The sequence below is a fragment of the Nomascus leucogenys genome, chromosome 1a (genome assembly GCF_006542625.1).
Source record: "Nomascus leucogenys isolate Asia chromosome 1a, Asia_NLE_v1, whole genome shotgun sequence".
In the NCBI taxonomy this organism is placed as follows: Eukaryota; Metazoa; Chordata; class Mammalia; order Primates; family Hylobatidae; genus Nomascus; species Nomascus leucogenys.
Genome location: NC_044381.1, coordinates 63461989 through 63474560, shown reverse-complemented (window position 1 = coordinate 63474560; position 12572 = coordinate 63461989). Strand labels below are relative to the sequence as shown.

Here is a 12572-nt window from a genome sequence, read left to right as displayed (position 1 = left end):
TATATGTCAAGCATTGTACAAGACAGACATACTTCCTTCTCAGCTGAAACTTATATTCTAGTCTGGAAGATTGGGTAGATGAAAACACAAATCAAAAATCAGATAATGTCAGATAGCAAGAGATGCTAAGAAAAATAAAACAGGGTGAGGAGATGGAGTGACATGGATGGGAACTTGGTCAGGGAAGCCTCCTTTGAAAAGATACCATTTTATAACAGTCCTGAATGAAGAGAACAGATAGTCAAGTGAAAATGTCAAGGAAAAGTATTCCAGACAGAGAAAACAGCTCAGACAACGCCCGAGACAGAAGTATATTTGGGATGTTTCAGAATAAAAGGAATCTCATTAGGGTTAAAAATTACCCAAGCAGAGAAGAAGGCAGAAGCCAAGATTATGTAGGGCTTGTAGACTATACAAGGAATTAAGGTTATATTCTTTTGGGGTGGACTCCAGTGGAGGATCTTAAACGGAAAAGTGACGTTACTACTTTTATGAACGAGCACTCTAACTTCTCTTCTTCCAAATGGAGGATAAAGTAGGGATACAAGAATGGAAGCAGTGAAACCATTTAGAAGGTCATTTCTTTGGACCATGCAAGAGATACATAATGGCATGAATTAGGGTGATAGCACTGAAGAGAGAGAGGGAGAAGTTGACAGATCTTAGATATCTTTAAGTGACAGAGCCAGCAAGACTTGCTGATGGATTTGACATGAAGGATGAGAGAGAGAACCCCTAAATTTTTCACCTGAACAAATTACAATGCCATTTACTGGAATGGAGAAGATTGAAGGAGAAACATGGTTGCTTAAAGTGGTAGGGAAGGTGGGTGAAGTCCAGATTCTGTTTCACCATCTTAAATTTAAGATGCCTATTAGAGTCAAGTGAGGATATCGAGTAAATAAATGTTGGACACATGAGCTTAAATCTCAGTAAGTCAGAGATTCAACAAAGGAATATTTGAAGGTCTATAGAGGTTGAACTGCTTTCTAAGAGGTTAAAATAATAAGTTTAAGATATTAGATTAATATGTCAAGATCTTTTTCAGGGTTTCAGGATTCATTTTGTACCGTGTAGTATATAGCCTTTGCAGGTTGTGCTAGGCCAAACAATGTACTGATTGCCTCCCCTCAAAAAAAAAGTATCTGTTCTAATTTGTCCCCATGGCATGGACTCAGAAGATAGTATTCGGGTGAAATTCAACTGTCAAAGTAATTAGATTCTCAGGATGCTTTTTTAGTTCTTCATAAGTGCAGTATAAAGTTCTAACTTCTTGCTCTCTTTCAATGCCCCACATATTCTGGACCCATTCTACCAATTCAGCAAGTACCCACCATTCCAAATGGACACAACTCCTCACTCCCCATGGTATGCAGTACTCATTCTTTTTTCCCAAGCTCCTATCTTCCCTCTGCCTTGCTCCGCCCTCGCCATTTGCTTTAAGGCCCGGAGATGAATTCTAGGCCTTTGAATTCTCTTAACTCTCCTATAGCATGAACTGATACTTCTTTTCTCTAAATTCCCTAGCCTATTTATGTACTGCTTGTTTTAATACTCAACATCAATACATTGCCTTAAAGTGTTATCCAGTACATACATTTTGTTTTCTTTAAAGTACAAGCTTTCGAAGGCAAATGACCCTGTTTATTATTCCTTTGTATCCTTGTGTGCCAGCATGCTGTTGAACAGATAGTAGATAACTTATTCAGCAGATTATTTTCCTTTTAACTATTTGAATGGAACTGTTTTCATTGTATCTATAATGACAGGCAATTTTTTTCTTTAGGTTTTCCAAGACCTTCCAAACACATTGGATGAAATTGATGCTTTATTAACTGAAGAAAGATCAAGAGCTTCCTGCTTCACGGGACTGAATCCTACAGTATGCCTGTTTCTCTATTCCCATTCTGCATCCAACCACCACTACCACCCTCCCCATACACACACATACACACGCAGAGTTCCCTCCAGTACTTGCCTCCCACTCTGTACTAGAGCTCTTGGTAATAATAAGCTAGACAGCAGGAACAATGTGCTTTAAATGCCAGATTCTGAATCTATTAGAATTTTAAATAGATTCTTCCTAAGGAACACAATGTTCTGTGCCTTTTCTTTATAAAAAGAATAGTTGGGCTAACCTGAAATACTGCAATGTCTATTTTTTCAAGGATAAAAAATGTCACTTTCAGTATGTAATAAGAACATATATTATTTGCATACAAACAGTGCAGCACAATTGGCATTTTCAGTTAATGTTTTAATCATTGCAAAATTGTATATAGTTTTATCCTTTGGTAGATTTATCTTAAAGAAATTTTTTCTTCCCCTGCCAGATTGTTCAGGAATATACAAAAAGAGAAGAAGAAATAGAGCAGTTAACTGAGGAACTAAAGGGAAAGAAGGTTGAACTAGATCAATACAGGGAAAACATTTCACAGGTAATTTTTTAGTTTTTAATCTTTACTTTTTATCATGTGATTATTAATGAAATGGGAATGTAGAATAATGGAAAATGAGATGACATGCTTCTAAGAGAAGTGTGTTATGCCCAGACCGATACTGATACAAAATTTACATAAAATTTTGTGTCAGAACCCACAGCCAATATCATACTGAATGGGCAAAAACTGGAAGCATTCCCTCTGAAAACTGGCACAAGACAGGGATGCCCTCTCTCACCACTCCTATTCAACATAGTGCTGGAAGTTCTGGCCAGAGCAATCAGGCAGGAGAAGGAAATAAAGGGTATTCAATTAGGAAAAGAGGAAGTCAAATTGTCCCTGTTTGCAGATGACATGATTGTATATCTAGAAAACCCCATTGTCTCAGCCCAAAATCTCCTTAAGCTGATTAGCAACTTCAGCAAAGTCTCAGGATACAAAATTAATGTACAAAAATCACAAGCATTCTTGTACACCAATCACAGACAAACAGAGAGCCAAATCATGAGTGAACTCCCATTCACATTTGCTTCAAAGAGAATAAAATACCTAGGAATCCAACTTACAAGGGATGCGAAGGACCTCTTCAAGGAGAACTACAAACCACTGCTCAATGAAATAAAAGAGGATACAAACAAATGGAAGAACATTCCATGCTCATGGGTTGGAAGAATCAATATCGTGAAAATGGCCATACTGCCCAAGGTAATTTATAGATTCAATGCCATCCCCATCAAGCTACCAATGACTTTCTTCACAGAATTGGAAAAAACTACTTTAAAGTTCATATGGAACCAAAAAAGAGCCCGCATCGCCAAGTCAATCCTAAGCCAAAAGAACAAAGCTGGAGGCATCACGCTACCTGACTTTAAACTATACTACAAGGCTACAGTAACCAAAACAGCATGGTACTGGTACCACAACAGAGACATAGATCAATGGAACAGAACAGAGCCCTCAGAAATGATGCCACATAGCTACAACTATCTGATCTTTGACAAACCTGACAAAAACAAGAAATGGGGAAAGGATTCCCTATTTAATAAATGGTGCTGGGAAAACTGGCTAGCCATATGTAGAAAGCTGAAACTGGATCCCTTCCTTACACCTTATACAAAAATTAATTCAAGATGGATTAAAGACTTACATGTTAGACCTAAAACCATTAAAATCCTACAAGAAAACCTAGGCAATACCATTCAGGACATAGGCGTGGGCAAGGACTTCATGTCTAAAACACCAAAAGCAATGGCAACAAAAGGCAAAATGACAAATGGGATCTCATTAAACTAAAGAGCTTCTGCACAGCAAAAGAAACTATCATCAGAGTGAACAGGCAACCTACAGAATGGGAGAAAATTTTTGCAACCTACTCATCTGACAAAGGGCTAATATCCAGAATCTACAATGAACTCAAACAAATTTACAAGAAAAAAACAACCCCATCAAAAAGTGGGCAGAGGACATGAACAGACACTTCTCAAAAGAAGACATTTATGCAGCCAAAAAACACATGAAGAAATGCTCATCATCACTGGCCATCAGAGAAATGCAAATCAAAACCACAGTGAGATACCATCTCACACCAGTTAGAATGGCCATCATTAAAAAATCAGGAAACAACAGGTGCTGGAGAGGATGTGGAGAAATAGGAACACTTTTACACTGTTGGTGGGACTGTAAACTAGTTCAACCATTGTGGAAGTCAGTGTGGCGATTCCTCAGGGATCTTGAACTAGAAATACCATTTGACCCAGCCATCCCATTACTGGGTATATACCCAAAGGACTATAAATCATGCTGCTATAAAGACACATGCAGACGTATGTTTATTGCGGCCCTATTCACAATAGCAAAGAGTTGGAACCAACCCAAATGTCCAACAACGATAGACTGGATTAAGAAAATGTGGCACATATACACCATGGAATACTATGCAGCCATAAAAAATGATGAGTTCGTGTCCTTTGTAGGGACATGGATGAAACTGGAAAACATCATTCTCAGTAAACTATCGCAAGGACAAAAAACCAAACACCGCATGTTCTCACTCATAGGTGGGAATTGAACAATGAGAACTCATGGACACAGGAAGGGGATCATCACACTCCGGGGTCTGTTGTGGGGTGGGGGGAGGGGGGAGGGACAGCATTAGGAGATGCACCTAATGCTAAATGACGAGTTAATGGGTGCAGGAAATCAACATGGCACATGGATACATATGTAACAAACCTGCACATTGTGCACATGTACCCTAAAACCCTAAAGTATAATAAAAAAAAAAAAAATTTGTGTCAGAATATAGTGATACTGCTTTTAAATTGTGTTTTTATATTGCCTTTATTTGTAGGTAAAAGAAAGGTGGCTTAATCCTTTGAAAGAGCTGGTAGAAAAAATTAATGAAAAATTCAGCAATTTTTTTAGTTCCATGCAGTGTGCTGGTGAAGTTGATCTCCACACAGAAAATGAGGTAAAATTGCATTTGAAATATGTTTCTGGCAAGTTTAATTATATGCTTAAAGTCCATATTAATTATTTATTTACTTTCGAGTTATATCTGTGAAAAGTTTTGTTTACCAAAATGTTGAAAGAAAGGAGAAAACCACCTATGGGATTCCATTAGGGTCACTTTTTTTTTTTTTTTTGGTTATGTTTGGAATTAGTGACTAATACCTTATAGCTCTTTTTATACATCTGAGTAATGGTTATTCAGTTGTATTGAATAAATACATTGTAAAGCTACCACAGCTGGAGTTAGAAGACTCTGTAAACAGGTTAGTTTGAAATATAGTATATTATCAGTGTCTTTTTTTTTTTTATAAAGAATTTAAGAATTCATAGTCAGGTGTGGTGGCTCATGCCTGTAATCTCAGCACTTTATGAGGCCAAGGCAGGCAGATAGCTTGAGCCCATGGGTTTGAGACCAGCCTGGGCAATGTGGCAAAACCACATCTCTGTAAAAATACAAAAATTAGCTGGGTGTGGTGGTATGCACCTGTGGTCCCAGCTGCTCTGGAGGCTGAAGTGCAAGGATGGCTTGAGCCTGGAAGGTGGAGGTTCCAGTGAGCCAAAATGGTGCCACTGTACTCCAGCCTGGGCAACAAAACCAGACCTTGTCTCAAAAAAAAAAAAAGAATTTAAGAATTTATGAGAATGAAAATATTGGGAAATTTGCTACTAATTTCTTGTGCTATAAGTTTATGCATTGCAATTTGGGCTAAAATTAATTTTTCTTTAAGACAGGCAAAGGTCAGGTGCTGTGGCTTATGCCTAATCCCACTTTGGGAGGCCAAGGCAGGAGGATCACTGAATTCAGGAGTTTGAGACCAGCCCGGGCAACAGAGTGAGACAGAGACTCTGTCTCAAAAAAAGAAGTAACTACTAGAAAATTGAAAATTACGTATGTGGGTTGCATTGTATCTTTCTCTTGGTCAGTACTATCTTAGACCTTAAAGCTCTATTCAGTTAATAGATAACCTTTAATTAGTAAGTTTCATGTTTTTTGTTTCGGTTTTTTGAGACAAAGTCTCGCTCTGTCACCCAGGCTGGAGTGCAATGGTGCGATCTTGGCTCACTGCAACCTCCACCTCCTGAATTCAAGCTATTCTTCTGCCTCAGACTCCAAGTAGCTGGGATTACAGATGCCTGCCACCATGCCCGACTAATTTTTGTATTTTTAGTAGAGATGGGATTTCCCCATGTTGGCCAGGCTGGTCTCAAACTCCTGACCTGAAATGATCCACACCCCTCGGCCTCCCAAATTGCTGGGATTATAGGCATGAGCCACCACACCCAGCCTAATTAGTAAGTTATGTATCTCATTTTTAAGGTAAATCTGAACCTGACATAGAAATGCCATCAATAAGAATAGTAAATAAACCTTAGAGCATCCTCAGTTTTGGCAACATTTATAAAACACTAATGTACTCATTACAACAAATATTTATTGAGCACCTATTATGTGCCAGGCTTGCTTTTTGCTGAGTATTGCGTGTATGTATGACTTAAGTTTTCAAAGTAATTCCTGCCTTGTTTTTCCCTTCTTAACCAACTGAAGAAGTTAGGGGGATTCTTGGCCCTCTGCAGTTACCATACACAGCCGCTTCTGTAGCACAAGAGAGCATGACACTTCATTGTGTTCTAATTGCTTTCACCTACAGTTGAAGAACCTAGCACTTTGGAACTAGAATAGATAGTGCCTTTCCAGGACAGAGTTCCTTGCTCAGTAATTTCTAAAAACTCTTGGGGAAGCCCACTAAACTTGGCTAGAATGGTATAGAGGAGGAAAATGTTAATTTAATCTGAATAGTTTCCTTATCTAAATAGATCCTTGAAAACCCTTAAAGCTTTTAGATAGTAACTGGTTGCTTAATATTTATTATTTTTAAAAATACATATATATTTATTGTTACATATTTAAACTAGTGTCACTAAATTTTGAGTTCTTTACTCTTACTCAGTTAATTCAATCCATTTTCAAATAATAGAATGACATTACCAGGAGAATCTCATTTTTCATCACTTTTTAAATGTTTTATAGGAAGATTATGATAAATATGGAATTCGAATTAGAGTTAAATTTCGCAGTAGTACTCAGCTGCATGAATTAACTCCTCATCATCAAAGTGGAGGTGAAAGAAGTGTTTCTACCATGTTATACTTGATGGCACTTCAGGAGCTAAATAGATGTCCATTCAGAGTAGTTGATGAAATCAATCAGGTATGGTGATTGTTCTGTTACTTGGATCTTCTTATATCCTGTAATAGGAATAAATGTAATCATTATTATTGCCATTGTTTAGGGAATGGACCCAATCAATGAACGGAGAGTGTTTGAAATGGTTGTAAATACTGCCTGTAAAGAAAATACATCTCAATACTTTTTCATAACACCAAAGGTAGGTAAAAAATAACCTAAAAGTGGTCATATACTCAGAAATCCCCTGTGGCTTAATCATACAGTTTTTGTCCCAACAGGTACATATTAGCAGGAACACTCCCAAAAAAGGAATTTAAAAGGTTAACAGTAATATTTACATTATTAAAGGGACAAGTTCCAGTGTCATGCTTTATCAGAGGAAGAAATGTAGGAGGCATATTATTATGTTCTAAAATTGAGATTTTCTCATTCCTCTTCTAGAAAAGGTACTCTTGCAGCACTAAAAGATGAGTGGGGAATACAACCCTTAAGACTCTGGCTCTTCATTTTCCCAAAAAAGCCTCTCTTGTCATATACTGCCCTTCCTCTTTATTTGCCACTAGCACTATGCTGGCCCAGGGGAAATTTAAGTATCCCAACATCTTCTACCCACAGGTTAATTCTGATAAAAACAGAATTATCTTTATAGATAATTTTTTGTAATCTAGAACGATTGCAATGGGAAATTTTCTTTTGCTAAATCTAGTGTTATAAATTACAAAGCATATATATTCAAAGATATGTTTTTAATGTAACCAGATTTTTTCCGTTTTAAGTACTCATGAAAAATTTTGGCCAGGTGCACTGGCTCACACCTGTAATCCCACTACTTTTTAAGGCCAAGGCAGGTGGATCACTTGAGCCCAGGAGTTCAAGAACAGCCTGGGCAACATGGCAAAACCCTATCACTACAAAAAAAAAGGCAAAAATTAGCTGGACGTGGCAGCATGTGCCTATAGTCCCAGCTACTTGGGAGGCTGAGGCATGAGGATTGCTTGAGCCCGGGAGGCGGAGGTTTCAGTGAGCCGAGATCACACCACTGCACTGCAGCCTGGGTGACAGAATGAGACCTTGTTCCAAAAAAAAAAAAAAAAATGTTTTTGCCCATCCTACATTCAAATTTTTATTAAATAGTGTCATCTGTCTTCTTTTTTTCAGCACATAGTCTTGTGGAATAGTCACATCTGTTAATACCCTACTGCTTGCCAAATACCTTAGCCTACAAATGTCCCTGTTACACACTTTTCAGGATACCAGGCTATCAAAGAACTTGCTTGAAAAGTGTTTATAAATAAAAAGTGAAAGTATCTACCCTAGGAAAATTATGGAGGACATACTCTTTTCCAAGGTCTGCCAAGGAAGTTGAATTATCCCAGTTATCCTGTGAATCTAGAGGGCTCGATTATTCCTTATTTTGATTGTTCCTTAGGCCAGGCTACAGGTATGCTAATTTAGGTAAGAATTACAGTCTGGCAAGGTTTATATAGAGGTGTTTAAGAGCTTCTTAAGAGTCTTATTGGCTGGGCGTAGTGGCTCACACCTGTGATCTCAGCACTTTGGGAGGCCAAGGCGGGCGGATCACCTGAGGTCAGGAGTTCGAGACCAGCCTGGCCAACATGGTGAAACCCCGTCTCTACTAAAAATACAAAAAATTAGCTGGGCCTGGTGGTGCATGCCTGTAAACCCAGCTATTCTGGAGGCTGGCTGAGGCACGAGAATCTCTTGAATCTGGGTGGTGGAGGTTGCACCGAGCTGAGATCACACCTCTGTACTCCGGCCTGGGCAACAGAGTGGAAAAAAGAGTTTTATTAATATTGCAAATAAAATCATACATTTGACTGTACACATGTAAGGTTGGAAAACCATACTTCTCAGTATATAGCTTATATGACAATTTGTTTTAATACTTACAGCTCCTGCAAAATCTTCCTTATTCTGAAAAGATGACAGTTTTGTTTGTCTACAATGGCCCTCATATGCTGGAACCAAACAGATGGAATTTAAAGGCTTTCCTAAGGCGGCGGCGCCGTATTACATTCACTCAACCTTCTTAATAAAAGTAAAGAGGCGAACTTGGGAATTTTTTTTGTTAAATTCTGTTTATAAGTATGGCTCAACTGAATAAAAGTTAGGAGATTCATTAAAACAAAAAGCAGTGATTTTTGGAAACCTGCTTTTAAATACAAATAGGTTGATAATGGAAACCATAATGACCTTTCCAAAATATCATCTGATAGTAAAAGTTAAGTCTTCTTCAGTCTTGGTTGAACTTGAGTCCTTGGCACTCTGACCATGAGTCATTGAGTTCTCATGTTAAAAGGTACTTAATATTACAAATCAAAGGTACAGTGGAAGAGGGGTTAATCACAAGAAGTTACTTATATGGTAGCCCTGAGCTTTAATTGAAGAGTAACTTTAATTACTTTTAGAGCCTAAAGGTGACTCTAGAGCCTAAGTCCTAGTTTCTCCCAGTGTTATATTTAATTTTTAAAAATTGACATGAAAATGTCTAATGTATAGTAATAATTTATGACAGATCTATTCATTTCTTCCTCTTAAAAAAGATTACCTTATCTCCAGTAGGAAATGGAATTTTATGGGCCTTTAAAAGAAAGTTTTATGAAACTTGATGCTGTAATTTTATTGGTATTTCAAGGGAAAAAAGCACTGGGGTTCAAAAATGGTAGCAGAACTGCTTTGAAATGCTACAAGGTGGCCACTAGATGATGCAAAATACAAATAAAAGATTGAGAATAAAATTAGGTGACAAGCGTTTTTAAAGAATAACCTTGTAAAGTGTGGGGGCAGGGGTTGCTTTTTTTTATTTTATTTAAAGTCAATTGTATTTTACATCTTACATTTCTAAAAGCATTTTTATAATTATTTTTAGTAAGATTTTTCTTAAAATTTCATATACTGGTTTCTACAATTTATATTTGAAATTTCTCAGTGTTATGTAAAGAGTGACGGAAAAGCATTGATTTCTTTAAAACCATAATGTTTTTAGAACTTAAGCCTATAGGGCCTGTCTTACAATGTTGATGTACCCATTATCTTAGAAAATCTAAAACTGTTTTCTTACACCGCAAAAGAATTAAATGGGAAAATCATTTATTTATCTCTAAGTTATACTAATTAGTAGAGCCAAACAAATTCTCTTCTTTTAAAAAATAAATCTTATAGGAAAATAGACAGTCCAAAGTCATGTCTTTGAACAGTGGATTGGATCTGTGCCAGTAATGACAAAATTATTTTTTTGACTTACTTGCCTGAATAAATTGAAGAATTGCTTTCAGTTTGGGTTTTGTATATTCTTACGTAGCCATTGAAATTTATATTCTTATTAGGTCAAAAAATAATGAACCATAAGTTTATGTCCTCTCACTTAGACATTTTCTCTTTAAAAAGGTGTTTTCTTCTTTATAAAAATTTTAAAGGAGCCTTCCCTTCTTAAACTAACTCCAATGCATGAAGTATGAAAATATTTTAAAATGACATTTTTACTAGTATGAGCAAGTCATGTAAACATTGAAGAACTTGGTAACATATTAGTAAATGGATATTACCAAATGTTTTCATTGTTAATTACCTTGCTTTCCACCAAAATATCTTTACTAAAATGTGCTTGGTGTAGTTTGTTTATTGTCTAAATTAGTACCAGTCATCTTATTTCTCTGCAAAATGAGTATCGATGTGAAAAGAAACGTGAAGATTAAGCATGTTTGAAAATAAAATGGTCAATTACATTTCAATTTACATAGGCCAACAACTGTTCCATACTTTGTTTGTAAACATTTAATTTCTCTAATGGACAAAATTAATATTTGGCTTTACATTGAATTTTGAGCTGTGAAGAATAAATTATGTATCATTTTAGCATATTAAATAGTAGTAAGTCTAGCACATAGGCTCAGCCACTTAAAACTTTATTTTCTGCAAAAGTTTTTTTGTTTGTTTGTTTGTTTGAGATGGAGTCTCACTCTGTTGCCCAGGCTGGAGTGCAGTGGTGTGATCTCGGCTCACTGCAATCTCCGCCTCCCAGGTTCAAGCGATTCTCCTGCCTCAGCCTCCCGAGTGACTGGGACAACAGGCGCGTGCCACCACACCCGGCTAATTTTTTATACTTTTAGTAGAGATGGGGTTTCAGCATATTGGCCAGGCTGGTCTCGAACTCCTGCCCTCATGATCCACCCACCTCGGCCTCCCAGAGTGCTGGGATTATAGGCGTGAGCCACTGCACCTGGTCAAAAGTTGATTTTTAATTACATAAAAATCGTAAAAACTTCTAGTAAAAACTTGATTTGGTGAATACAGTTATATTTAAAAACCTTAAGGTGACAAGCATTTTCTATGCCTAAATCTTCATTGGTTTGCCTGGGAAGAGTCTCTGTTAAAAGGTTTTCCATATTTCAAAGTAAAAGGAAAGATTTTTTGCTTTCTAATTGTCTTTTGGACACATGCCTATTTTCTTTGGAGTATAAACCTTTAGATGTGAAAAATGTAATTTCATTCTGCTGTTGTGTGTGCTCGTGTGTGTGTAATTGAAAAAAACTTTGTGGGAAATCCTACTTCGTTGATAATAAATCAATATTTTCATATTCTTTTGGTGTATGTTATTTTAAGTGAGAACTATTTTTTATACTCTGAACCTTATTAAGAGTCATTTTGGCTTTCAGATTTACTAAAAACCAGTCTGTCGAGTACCCACATTTACAAAATAGTGTTCAGCAGTCTATTAGTGTTCAAAAGTGTAGAAAATTTAGTCCCTTGTCTGCCTGCAGTGAAATCACAGTCTAATAGAAGCAATAAACACTCATGAAAAAATGGTTTAGGCTGGGCACGGTGACTCACGCCTGTAATCCCAGCATTTTGGGAGGCCGAGGCAGGTGGATCACAAGGTCAGGAGATGGAGACCATCCTGGCTAACACGGTGAAACTCCATCTCTACTAAAAAAATACAAAAAATTAGCCGGGCATGGTGGCAGGCGCCTGTAATCCCAGCTACTTGGGAGGCTGAGGCAGGAGAATGGCATGAACCTGGGGGACAGAGCTTGCAGTGAGCTGAGATCCCGCCACTGCAGTCCAGCCTGGGAGACAGAGAAAGACTCGGTCTCAAAACAAAAAGGTTTAAACCATTTAAAGAACCCAAGTTACAAGGCCGAGTATTCATCAGAGAGGCTGCAACATAGGTTAACTGTTTTTAGGTTTAAACACTAAGTTTGCTAACATGCCCAATAGCCAATTTTCACTTATTACTCCTTACATTAAGCTACTATATAAATTTTTTTAAATATATTTTTGAGTCAGGCAGACTTACAAGTTACTTGATAGTCTCATCATTGGTGAAATGAGAATCATACCTAATTCACAGAGTTGAGAGGAGCAAATGAGATCGGGGCCTATTGGGACACATAACGTTATAGTGAGTACAT

General features: G+C 37.2%; 1 protein-coding gene across 3 annotated transcripts in view; it reads left to right on the top strand.

Annotated features, from left to right (window-relative positions):
• The window catches only part of SMC5 (structural maintenance of chromosomes 5), a 99720-nt gene extending 87979 nt beyond the window's left edge, over nucleotides 1-11741 (top strand). For 2 of the 3 annotated variants that reach the window (XM_030810029.1, XM_030810031.1), the window contains 7 exons: nucleotides 1324-1368; nucleotides 1787-1882; nucleotides 2334-2438; nucleotides 4792-4911; nucleotides 6982-7161; nucleotides 7244-7339; nucleotides 9054-9287. In XM_030810029.1, the coding sequence (XP_030665889.1) occupies nucleotides 1324-1368; nucleotides 1787-1882; nucleotides 2334-2438; nucleotides 4792-4911; nucleotides 6982-7161; nucleotides 7244-7339; nucleotides 9054-9194 (783 nt within the window). In that variant the 3' untranslated portion in view covers nucleotides 9195-9287. Of the gene's footprint in view, nucleotides 1-1323; nucleotides 1369-1786; nucleotides 1883-2333; nucleotides 2439-4791; nucleotides 4912-6981; nucleotides 7162-7243; nucleotides 7340-9053 lie in introns of all 3 variants that reach the window. The other variant, XM_030810027.1, reaches the window with a different exon arrangement.
• The last annotated feature ends 831 nt before the right edge of the window (nucleotides 11742-12572 follow it).